This window comes from Halichoeres trimaculatus, unplaced genomic scaffold, assembly GCF_033239565.1.
Source record: "Halichoeres trimaculatus isolate MK-OKI-2021-1 unplaced genomic scaffold, fHalTri1.1 fHalTri1_scaffold_15, whole genome shotgun sequence".
Taxonomy (NCBI): domain Eukaryota; kingdom Metazoa; phylum Chordata; class Actinopteri; order Labriformes; family Labridae; genus Halichoeres; species Halichoeres trimaculatus.
In genome coordinates this window covers 19,643,049-19,656,104 of record NW_027437193.1, presented here as the reverse complement: position 1 = coordinate 19,656,104, position 13,056 = coordinate 19,643,049, and the positions used below count along the sequence as shown (strand labels likewise).

At 39.4% G+C, this 13,056-nt stretch overlaps 1 protein-coding gene across 1 annotated transcript in view; it reads right to left on the bottom strand.

Annotated features, from left to right (window-relative positions):
* LOC141804042 (sodium channel protein type 3 subunit alpha-like) overlaps positions 1-13,056 on the bottom strand; it is a 50,024-nt gene that overhangs the window by 25,891 nt on the left and 11,077 nt on the right. Inside the window, exons 4-13 of the mRNA XM_074688260.1 lie at positions 12,133-12,222; positions 11,121-11,249; positions 9,779-9,870; positions 9,402-9,644; positions 9,228-9,291; positions 3,503-3,644; positions 2,379-2,576; positions 2,095-2,280; positions 1,618-1,989; positions 1,388-1,517 (exon numbers count right to left, since the gene is read on the bottom strand). Coding sequence (XP_074544361.1) covers positions 1,388-1,517; positions 1,618-1,989; positions 2,095-2,280; positions 2,379-2,576; positions 3,503-3,644; positions 9,228-9,291; positions 9,402-9,644; positions 9,779-9,870; positions 11,121-11,249; positions 12,133-12,222 — 1,646 coding nt within the window. The remainder of the gene's footprint in view (positions 1-1,387; positions 1,518-1,617; positions 1,990-2,094; positions 2,281-2,378; positions 2,577-3,502; positions 3,645-9,227; positions 9,292-9,401; positions 9,645-9,778; positions 9,871-11,120; positions 11,250-12,132; positions 12,223-13,056) is intronic.

Here is a 13,056-nt window from a genome sequence, read left to right as displayed (position 1 = left end):
AAATCCAGGTTGCCTTTTTTAAACTTGAGTGTTAAAGGGTTAACTGGCCGCTGGGTGCAGCTTCACATTGATTTCATGTGACACTTCACCCTTAAGTTTTCTATTCATGTCTTTTCCCTTAACAGTTTTTCTTTTATTGGCCTTAGTGACCTTCTACTGGAACCTAAAGGCAGCATAGACTGTATATGGAGTGGACAGTGTGGCTCCGCCATTTATCATAGTACGGTTTTGAAGCCAAAATACCCTCGTCACAGGCGCCACCATTGTAGCAGTTTGGAGCCAGATTCTGCGTAGTAGAGACGATGAAAAATTATTTTTTTTCTTCCGAGAGTTGAATCACTTCTTGACTCTACCTCCCGACATATTTTACAATTCCCGAAAAAAATACACGAGAACGGCAGCTGTCAATCATCATTAAACGTTACGTAAAGCCTCGTTTTTAACCTCGTATAACTACTGAAAACAAACCTTTTCAGAAAAAAGAGGACTTGAATACAAGACAGCCAAATTATATCTTCAAATCAACACAACAATTGGATGTGAGAAACATTTCTGCGAGGAGTATTAATTTTTTAAAGCTTGACCACAGCCCATCTGGAATGGCTGGAAAGCTGGATTTTTTAACCTATACTGCAGCCAGCCACCAGGGGGAGCAGATTTGTGGAGACCTCACTATGAGCCGAGCAAGCGGACGTTCATTTTTTTTACAGTCTATGCTCTCCACATGTCTCATGACGTGTAGAAGTATATTTGTGACATACTGTTTTGGGGCTGGAATAGTGAAGTTATGAATGTGTGTGCACGAAGTGCGCTGTACTGTGCATGAGGTAATTTGACACCTGCTGAATCAGATATAAGAAATGCTAAGGGGGGAGCAGTTTTTGTGGAGACCTCACTTCGAGCCAAGCAAGCGGACGTTCATTTTTTTTACAGTCTATGGAAGGCAGACTAAAACAGTTTTGAACATCTGGTCATCAACCAAGTCTAATATCTCTGAGTCAAACATTCAGTCTTTGGCGTCAACAGTTAAACACAGGTCTCAATGCAGCAGACAGGGGTTCAACTCCAGGCTTTGATCCTTCATTGCATGTCTTCTGCCTCTCTTTCCCCTTAAATAATTCCTGTATCTGTTTAGCTGACATATCAATAAAGCCATTAAGAGCCCCAAAAACACCTTGGATAAAAAATGATTCTTCTTGAAGCAAAAGAATGCAAAAGAAAAAAAGTACAAATATCAAGATGAGATTTTACAAAAACTTACAAATAGTCAAGTGCCCCAGAGATTATTGCTCTAGACAAAAGTCTGGCAAATAACAACTTTAAATAACATTTACAGATTTTCCACATTACATGTCCTCTACTTTCTGGAGAGAAAACCGTAACTCACCCTCCATGGCATCACTGAAAAAGCTGACAGAGCTCAGCCCTCTTTTCCTGGGCACTGGAGGAGGATCAGTCACAGTTGGAGAGGACTGGAGGATAGGCTTGGGGAGTGTTTCTTCTGTACCAATGGGCTTCTGGTACACATAAAATCAAAAACAGAACTTCACCCTTCTGTAATTTAATACAGATCAGAGTTTTGTATCCACATCCTAATAAAACAACTTTTTCACTCACTGTGTCTTCCCTGACCCTCTCCATGCTGTAGGCGGGTAAGTAGGAAGGGGTATGGAGTCCTGTCGTCGTGACCCCGTTCTGGTCTAGGGAGATGTTGAGCCGGCCGTTGATGTTGGTGTTGGTGGTGAAGATTTGGGAGCAGTGGCTCCGCACGCTGCCCGTCCTTCTCTTCCAAGGAGTTGCTGTTGAACTGGCACGACTCCTGAAGGCGTCCCCATGAATGCTGTGCTCGTCATCCCCAAATTCAGCCTCTGAGTTGTTGCGAACCCGAAAGGAGCTGAAGATGCTGATTTGGCTTCCTCTTCGGGTGCTTAGAGGGTGAGAAGAGAGCGTGGCCAACAGAGGGTGGGCTGGGAGGGGGGACATTGGAGGCTGGAGGAAACCCAAAGAATCATGGAACATGTGAAAAAAATGATAACAGCTTCCAACACAAAGACCGAAGATAGAGGTACATGCTGGATATTTTGGATGATGTACCATTGGCTCATCCAGCAGGTCAAACTTCTCCTCAGCAGGTTCCTCTCCAATCTCCTCCGATAACGTCCTGTGGGATCGTCGTCTTCTGCTGCTGCTTCTTCGTATGCTGCCTGCTTTCAGACAGAATGGAGACATCTCTGGGGACAACACCGAGTCCGTCTCCTGAGCTTGTCTTTTTGCTGCTATCTTTAAACAGAAAGAGTAAAAGAAGCTTCTTCGGTCTCGTCCTCTGTAAAGACACATATGAAACATGAAAATCTTAGCTGAATGTGTGTTTTTCTAACTCTTTGCTCTCTGCGAAGATGCTCCATAGCCAGCTGAAACTCCCTCTCCTTCTGCCAGGCCTCAGCGATGGTGGCCTGGTTCTGTTCCTCATAGGCCATGGCCACCACAGCCAGGATCAGGTTGACCAGGTAGAAAGAGCCCAGGAAGATTACCAGCACAAAGAAAACCATGTAGGTCTTCCCCGCTGAGCGCAGAGTCTGAGGGGGACAGACATAAAAACAAAAATGTTAAGACATGTTGTCATGATATTCACAGTTGTTACGGCCCAAAAATTTCACCCTAGTGATGTCAGATAATTCCCAGTCTTTCCTAAGGTCATCAAGAAGCTCCTCATTTAAATTTGATCCTGTTTTCAGCTTCATCTGATCACCTTGTCCACATCACACAAAATACTGCACTGAAGTTATTTGCTATATATTAAGTTATACTTTTCCCATGTCTCTGACAATCTGAAGTTGAAACTCATCTTTCTTTTTGCTATTTATTCCATCTTAATATTGTCCTGGAGGACAGACGTTTCCTTTGATCTGCTTTTGGCTCCACAGTTTTATCACTGATTTTCTAAGGTCCCCTGTTTCTGCTTGGTGTGGGGTAGGCAAGGTAAAGCAGGTGAAGCTGGTGAGTATGTTTTTGGAGTTTTATAGAAAAAGCACAGCACTCAAATAAAAGACACTATGTCCACCACTGAGCTGAAGGGAAACAGTGCAGCATGATAACTCTCTGTGGGTTAACAAACCAGCTGTTTCTGGCATTTAAACACTTATCAATGCAAACAGTAAACAAAAATAATAAACCACAAATGCTTTCAACAGGCAAATAGAGAGTTGCTGTTTGGATGCTTTAGTTGCTTGCTCTATGGGACGATAACACGTGTTTATGTTGACTGACTGTCATCTTTAAAACATCAGAATAACTACATGCATCAGTGTTATAATAATGGAAACAAATAAAAACTTCTGAAATTTTCACCAAAGTTTAAAAACCAAAGTCAAATGTCCATCATCCGGTGGCATTCAACAGATAATAAACTGCATTTGACCTTAATTAAATAGTTTTAATTAAGCAGTAATAGCACGCTATCAGTGAGGACTGATAGATGAAAATCAAGATTTGAAAATGTCACCTGGTGAAACAGTTTCTCCCAGTAATCTTGTGTCATGAGTCTGAAGAGGGCCAGGAAGGCCCAGCCGAACGTATCAAAACTGGTGTAGCCGTAGTTTGGATTCCTCCCTACTTTTAGGCAGTCAAATCCATCAGGACACTTTCTGTAACACACACAGTGAAAAGACAGAACACAAATGAATGTGGGACAAAACTCATGAGCGAAGGCTGTGCACATTTAAACCAAAGACAGCTTGGACAGAGAAAACTGTGGTAGCGTGCAAGCTGAGCAGAAAACACCCCCAGTACCTACATGTCGGCCTGTGGCCTTTGACTCCACAGTGGAGAGAAGCAGATGAGTCAGTAAGTACACACACTGCTACCAACACCATTATTTCAACTGAGGAGGGCACTTGAAATGTGTCCCCGGCAGGAGCACTAAAAAGCATTGGAGCAAAAAGGATTAAACTGAGCCAGATGGATTTCAAACTGCAGTGCAAATGAAATAAATAACATGAAACATAAAGGTTTACTCAATGCCTTCATCTCTGATCTTCATTGTCAGCACAGTGGCATTACAGCAAACATTTATGTCCAGCAGCCGAGAACATGCTGGACAGCCACATCAATCAGACCGCAGAGTAATTTTGTAATGGCTGGAAACAGCTGGGCGGCCAAGAGCTGCTGGGAGAACAGCTGTAGATCTCCCCAAGCAGCCAGCTGAGAAGGAACGTTCACTAATATCCAGCATGACGTGGACAGACCAGACCAGAGACATCTTCCTGTCAGGCTGTGTCCCCCTCTTCTGCTCGGTAGTGACAAAACTTGGACACACATAACCTTTTAAGCTGCTGACAATCATGTTGTATTCAAGGAAACCTTCAGTTTGACCATAAAAAAACAAGAATTTAAATCATTGTGAGTTAGAATAAATAATTTCTTTCTGTAAACTTGTAATATGTTGATCCATTTTTTAAGCCAAACTTAATTTTCTGCATGTTGTAAGATTCTGCAAAGATGAGGAGTGTGTCAGTCAAAACAAGCAATCTGATGGGAGGAATTTGTGATGTGACTTATGTTTGATATCATTTGTATTTTACACATCCTTTAACAGAGGAATGGGAAAAAAAGGCTGTACAAAAACTTTGAATTTGGGAACATTTTTAAGAATCTAAATTAAAACCTACTTTTCAAAAGAAAAGAAGAAGCAAATTATTGAACTACCTCTAATAAAAAAAACAAGTTATGAACCTCTGTAGAGGACGATGGTTCTTGGTTTCTAGTTATAAATCATTTAATATGCACACAAGTAGTTGCTTTTATCTCGTGAAGACACCACTAGCCAACAAATGAGAATATATACCAACAAATGTGTGACACACAGCTCAATGCTGCTGTAAAAACAAGCACCTATAGAGCCACTTCCCCTCAGGTTTCCAGTGTAACTGCCCTGGAGACAGCCCCTGCAGGAGTTAATCCTCAGGACTTAAAGCTCCTCAAGGAGAGCTACTACCACCTGCTCTCACTGTGGGACCTCATCAGCCTCCAGACATACAAGCATCATTATCCTCAGACACAGACTGACTGAAGCATGGCTGCTAGTTACCTCTGCACAGGGAATATCAGCATACAGATGTTTGAAGTGACATCTATCTATCTATATATCTATACATATCTATGTATCTATATATCTATACATATCTATGTATCCATGTATGTGTGTGTGTGTATATATATATAAATATGTATGTATATATATATATATATAAATATATATATATATATATATATATATATATATATATATATATATATATATATATATATATATATATATATATATAGAGAGAGAGAGAGAGAGAGAGAGAGAGAGAGAGAGAGAGAGAGAGAGAGAGAGAGAGAGAGAAGGAAAGAGAGACATTAGTTATTGATGTATGAATCCCTTGAAGGGCCAAAAAATAATCATTATTTTTTTACAATGCCAGTGGTTCATTTTGTTTAATACCTTTTGTCTGACTGTAAGTATATAAAATTCTGTTTTTTCACCTGTAATGTTTGATAGCTTAATAAAGACATAATTTACCATGTCACTGCCGTGTTTATATTTTTTCAAACTAACAACAGAGAAACATCTGTCAGCTGCAGTCAGCTGTGTTTTTTCCCTGTTTGGCTGAGGTGGTAGGTTTCCATGCCCACAGCAGTGTGGTCAAGAGCAGTGGTTGAAAGTCCTAATCCTGGATGCACAGTGGCTTTAAGATGTGAGGGGATAAGCGTTTGCCTGAACTCAACAGTAGACGCGATGAGAAACAGCTTGGTCCTTTGAGCAAATCATTTATCACAAACTTGTTAACCATCCAGGCTGAAAATATCATGTGAAAGTGTGTGTGCATGTGTGTCCACTCGTGTCAGTGTGTGTTTGTGTGCATGCATGTGTCTGACTGTGTGTGCCATCATAACGTATCCAAAGCTTTAATTTGGAAATCTACTCAGGGATTACTTGTTGGAATACACTCAAAAGATTAAGCATCCTCTATGTTTTACGTCCTCCATCCTGACCTGCTTAATATCTTGCTTGTCTCCACAGCCAGCCTCAGAAAGTTTCCCTCTTAAATCTCATAGAAGCTAAAAGGCAAAACACACACACTCACACAGGAGCTACCATTCTTTAACCTAAAAGGGCAGGTCCATCATGAACCTGTGTCATCCTGTCACGAGGTAAACAAAAATCTAACCTCAGAAATAATAAAAATAATCATTAACCACATTTTTAGTGATGATAGGGAAACTTAGAACTGAAGGGGAAAAAATACTTGAATCATTTTGTATCATTAGTGCCAAGTTAGGCATAAACCCCCCAGTTTAAGTTACAAAAGAGAGATGAAACTGAATCAAGCTAAAGGTCGATCACAGTGCACTGTTACAGCTCCACAAAAGGCACAGACAAAAACAAACAAGCAGCAAATCTGAAACAATCCAGCAGTGGCTGGTAGGTAAACATGGGGACAGCTGGAAAGGTCACCATGGCACAAGTCTTACTGACCTAGCTTACTATTTACAAGAGTATAATGATGTAATTTCCCAATGAATGCCCTTAAATGTATCCTCTTTAAGCTTGGACTTGAAAACTGAATGACAGATTCAGATTTTTTCTCCTTGGGAGATTAAGTTCCTGTGTTCAGGGGAGGGGCGGTTACAGAAGGAGATTAAGGATTGAAGGTATTGTCGGCATTTAATAAAAATGTTCAGTCACCTCCATTTCGTTGATACTTTGGCCGATATCTCAGACATTTTTTTTTGTCAATGTTTGACAGAGTTTTCTCACAAAAAGACAAAAGGAAGAACTTCAGGGTCCCTGAAATCAAAGAAACATTAGTTGAGAAAAGGAATCAGATAAGATTTAAGTAAATATATTTCCTTCCAGGGTGTCCCAGTATGCATGGATTAAAGCTACAACATCGTGCAACATTTTTATAATTAGTACAAGCAATTTAATTAAAATACAACTGAAAAGTCATGTGCTAAATTTCAAGTTATCATTCTAAGTGACAGTTAAGGCTACTGCTAGCAACCACATAATCTGTCTCTAAATGTTAGCTAACCACCAGAAGAACAATTCAAATTATATGTTAAAATCTTTTAAATAAAACTGGTGGATCAAACAGTCTCATGGAATTTACTAACACCTTTATAAGTACTTGAAATGTTTTTCATTATTTCAGGAAAGAAGCCTGCCTGTTTTAGTGGTGGTTGACATAATGCTAGCTAATATCTAGTGAGGTGGAGGCTACTTTAGTTAGAGGGGGAGCTAATGGGAGAAAGTGCCCACACCAGGCTGCAAACCACAAACACATCTATTCAGAAAAGCTGGTCTTTACAGCGTGGTTCTCAGAAGGATTTTGGTCTGAACGGCTCATTCTCCTCTCTTCTTTTTGTCATAACACATTTATTTTCAAGATATGGAAGAAACAAGTTTTACATGATCAGAGGCATTGACTAATAAGAGGGCACTCTGTAGCTAGTACAGTGGAGGCAAAAGGACTCTACCACACCTCTGTGCCTGTTGTGAAGTTCACTAAAAGCAGGTATTTTCAACATGGCGACTTCCAGCGACAGGCTTTCAAATAGTGCCTCTGGGTGATATCACTCAGACCACATCCATGTTTCATTCAGTGTGGTTGGAAAAGAGTTGGTGGGAAGTTTCTATCATCTGAGAAACATCACATCTGCAACTGCACTGACTTATGATACATAACAAGTCCCTATTTTTTTTCCAGCGAATTCTATGGAAAAAAGTTTATCATAATCAACCACCAAAAGAGTTGCCTAAAAACAAACAAACAAACAAACAAAACAAACAAAAAACAGACAAGCGCCTTTCTCCTTTTCTCCTTGCTGTTAAGAGGTGTAGCAAAGAGAAACACTGGATCAGGACTGGATCTTCAAACTGTCAGGGAGTTTCATGTTTTAATAAGCTTTTCATGGGGTTGAGTTCTGCAATTAGAGCATCTTTTTCTACCATCTGTTGTGTCAACCCCTCAACACAAAAAAAATAAATTTCACTGACTTCAGGACAATCTTTAAAATTAAGAGCATCACGTTTGCATGTAATACTTCAATTCAAAGAGGTTTTCAGAATGAGATGGAGTTATTTGCATTTTCTCTTTTGTTCAGTTTGACCAGTGACGACTAAAAGGTGACAGGAAATGTGGGGCTGTGGCCTGGAGTCACACCGTGACTTTTACCTCTGGACAAGGGTAGCTGAACTGCAGGCACCCAACTTGGCTTATTCCAAGTCCAACGGAGGTCCATGGGGTAGCAGGGCTTACCCTCAGTATAGGTACTGAAGTTTTCAATATAGAGCCACATAAACAAATGTGTACATGAAAATCTTGCCATTCAAGTTCGATAGCGTCCTGTGCGTTGTATGATTTACAATCATCCATTATCTGGTATCATTAACGAGAGGACCTAATGGAAGCCATTTGTTGAAGCTGCAGGGTTTTGGATTCACACAGATGGGTATTTAGTTCACAATAACCCTTGAACTGGGCCTGGCATAGGCAGGTTCATCCTGTTGTGCTTGTTTCAGAAGCATTGGGATTTATAGGATTATTCAGCGCGTAGGCTGAGTAGCAATATTTGGATGGTGTCACACAGTGGCTTTGATTGGGAACAAAGTCCAATATTCACTAGACAGAATATAATTATTGAATGTCTATGGTTATGGTGATTTTTGAATCTAAAATCAAATGTTATTTCAAGTAACTTTTACAGAAACAAGCTGAGGAACTACTTAAAGACGTCAGTTCAGTATCTCTTTTCCCAACAACAGAAAAACAATCCAGATGAATCCAACTGATCTGAACCATGAAATCTCCAAAGACCCCCCTCTCTCTCCCTCTCCAGCTGCCAGTACCACGTTACTCAGCAAAGGGCTCCAGGGAGGCTGGGGTGATTATCCATACCACATGTCGTCTTGTGTTCAGCCTCTCACACGCTAAACAGTCATTGTTCTGCACATTATGCCTACAAGTCACACTTTTATCCTCAGAGCTTTCAGCACAGTATCTGGTGTCACATTGCTTTTTTATGACTCTGACAAATCAATTTTTTGCATCGAGCCTGATGGTCAAGCTTCTGTATTTAGTTATGCACATGGGATGAAAAGCCTTTATGCTAAACATCTAGCTGTTATGTAATCATCTGCAGATGATTAACAAGGGACAGCAGGACAAACATTCACTTACCCTGCATCACTTCCATATCCACATATTAAGGCATCCTTTGCTCCTTCAACTTTGTAAAAGTTATCTGGAAGGGAGAAGGATAATAAGTGGATTATTTTAATGTACACGTTGAATTCTAAGAATAAAGTACTCAAATCACTGGACTGGGGTGATTATGTTTGTGTTATGTCTGACCTTCACTTGTAAGGAAGTCGGCCCTGGAGCTCCAGGTTCTGTTGTTGCAGATGAAGGTTTCATTGGAGCTGTAGGAGGAGTTGATGCAGTGTGAGAGGCTGCGGATGCACTTCTGTCGCAGCAGCCCCATGAAAAGCTGCAGACCAATGAGGGCGAACACGCTGAGACAGAAGACGGTGAGGATCATCACGTCTGCCAGCTTCTTCACAGACTGGATCAAAGCCCCGACAATGGTCTTCAGACCTTGAACGAGGACAGAAGACAAATGGAAATTTGTTTCAGTGACACACAAATACAAATGGAGTTGTGTTTTAGCTATGAAGAAAATTTTTAGTGGTGCAGCAGATTGGGAAATGTCTTGAAACAGAGAAGCTTACCTGGGATTACTGAGATGGTCTTCAGTGCTCGTAGTACTCTAAAGGTTCTTAGAGCTGAAACGTTTCCCAGGTCTACAAACTCTGTCACATATCTGAAATTTAATAAAAAAAATCCTTATACTTGCAGTTTGAATTAATTCAATTATATTTTGCAAAACAAAAAACATTGGACCTTAAAAAACAGGTGTTGTTAGTTTTTCCTCTGTACTGCCCTCTGCCATTGTTCTTAACTGATTCAATTACAAAGATCCCGCCCCTCAATGGTTTTGATTGGTCCCCATGTGACAAGTGTACCAAAAGCTGAGCTATTTTCAAATGAAACTGTTGTGAGAACAGTGACAAAAAAATTATAGACACATGAGCGTTTTTGAGCGTAAAGCAGAGTGCTGAAAACTACTGAAATATTGTTTCTGCACATAAACCCCATCAGTGGACACAGGCCCTTATTTGTAACAAGTGTTTTTTGTCTATTTTTAGACATAAGAATTACGCTGTGAACAGAACAGCAAGTTAAGTTATTGTAAATAACAGTGAGGCAAGTAACTAGAAGGAAAAATGGCACTAATTTGGAGTTATGTTACTATCCTGAGTGATGTAGCAGGTTGCTACATGTTTCCAACACCTCTTATTTGCTACTTGACTACAGAACAAAGGGTATGGAAGAATAAAAAGTGTTCATCTCATGATAACTTGGTACCGTTACCAAAAACAATTTACTATGGAAACTGATATTGAACTGGAATGGCAAAGCTCCTGCCAACAAGTGAAATAACTAGCTGAAGGATGTTAAACCGCTACTGATAAGAGCATTATGTTTCAGAATATGAAGATAATTTCCTGAAGATTAATCCTGAAATTAATTCACAAATACATTGTTTGCATATAATATAAAATCCTCTCAAACTGTTCAAATCAAACAAAGCATGTAATTAGTACCTGTGCATGGATTTTCCTCTAAATTAGCTGAATGAACCATTATTAATCAAACACAAATTAATCTCTGCAGGTAATGACAGCTTTCAGTGTGTCTACCCTCAGGTAAAAGGGATTTTGTCTGGCTGTTTTCAAACAAAGCAGACATCCTATCAGCATGATTGGGCTTGAACAGTGCAGCTTTAATGAATTGAGAGGTCACCTGTCTAATCTGCTGCCTGCATCACAGGTATTGAGACATGGCACACATACCTCTGACCTGGACAATAGGCTTATTGTCATGGTGTTTCAAATCACCATTCAGAAGGACTGACTGACCATGTTCACTTTGACATGTCCGGAAAATTATTGAAATCACGGACAGAGTGACTGTGAGTGTGTATGAAACATGAAGGACGTTATTACTCACGCCATGACGATGACAGAAAAGTCCAACCAGTTCCATGGATCTCTCAAGAAGGTGAACGGTTCTATGCAGAATCCTCGGGCAAACATCTTTATTGCTGACTCAAAAGTGTAAATGCCGGTGAAAGTATACCTGTAAGTGTTCAGAGAAGAAGAGAAAACAGTTACTTCTGAAGAGAGAGATGTACAAGATCAAAATCAATGGAGTTAAGCACCAAAACATGAGACAAACAATGTATTTGTGGACATGAATGAAAGTAACAGAATAAAAATGTGAAATAATTACACAAAAAGTTGATAGCCAAATTCAAAACAGTATGGTAAACACATACATAAATTCTTATAGCTATGTGCACATTCCATATTTGAAAAGAAAACCACATAAAAAGTAAAGCAGGACCATGCAATACACTTTAGTAGCTGACTGTTACCATCAAACATTGAAAAGCTAATCAACTCGTGCATCTACATGCAATAACATTTTAAGTGCATGTTATATTTAATCTATTTTTGCCAAACTGATTTTAAATTATGTTTTGGTGTTTATGTGCCAAGCTGTAGTTTCTTCTTTTAGCGTTCAGCTTCTTTATTTATCAACAAAGTACCACCTTTGGTCTCACCTAACCATCTGCTAGAACTGAAAAATGAAATGTGAAATGTACAACATTCTTTGTTAAATTCATTAAGATAGTCATTTCTAAAGATGTTTTAAGTAAATCTGTCTTTTTGTGCATGCTGCATGCTCAGAACACCTGAAACCACTCACTCAGGATGACAGCCTAGCCACTTTTTGCATAACATGCACATCACACTGTTTGTGAGTCTTTATACAATGACACATACTTCCTTTCAGAAAGTCCATCAAAAGTTCTGACTGAAGAACCACCACATGCATTGTGTACTCACTTATTAACTCAATCCACCATTATCTCTGCTAAAACAAAACCCCAGTAAACATCAGATCACATGTAGCATTGTCTATAACTGTTTTCACACTGAATACTGTGTGTACTTACTCCAAGTATTTGGTCCATGGCGCCGGATCAGACATGGCCATGAAGAAGCAGTTGGTCAGTATAGTGAACATAATAAACAAGCTAAATAAGGTAGGGAGGAGGTTAAGGAAAGTGAACTCTAAAATGATAAAGTACAGCTTTAAATTAAATATGTTTTTTTTATGATAAACCAGCACACAGTATATAACACAATGACACAACATTTCACGTAATCCTGTGAAATACGGTACACCCATTTGGATAGATAATCACTGCGTGACAACGGATTTAAACCTAAAGTAAATGCAGATTATAGAGAATGTAAGTTAATTCCATTTTATATGAAATCAGGAGAGTGATATCATTCTTTTAATGGGTGAATGAAACAATAAAAATCTGATGACTGCGAACTCTACGGTTTAAAAATCAACAATTTGCGAAAAAAGATATAAGAATTAATCATTTCAAAGTTTCTTTAGATGTGTGATTTTAAAGTGATTAAGAAAGTAAAAAAGCCTACAAGGACTCTTTATCAGCTCTTGATCAGAGCTGTTGTGATTCATCTCCTGTTCGTTTTCAATATTTTATAGATGTAACTCAAAGAGATAAATCAATCAACAGCTGTTTCATGGCAAATTTAAATATTGAGAAGATCCAGTAGAAAGATCCTCTCCTGCATGTGAAGTACAAACAGGCTGTCTGAGAACTAATAGGCAGCCGTCACATGATTTGAAATCTCCTTGCTCTTATTTCATTTCAGAGATTAAAAGAGGGATATCAGGGGATTTGTTTCGCGATGCCAGAGAGGGCCATTACAAAGCTGTTTCAAAAATGGGACTATGGAAAAATCCAATAGAAACCTACAGGGGAAAACAGTAAATATTAGAAATTGGCTTATCTGCCTGTTTAAGGTAGAAGTAGTGGAGGCTGAATGCTCTCCACAGC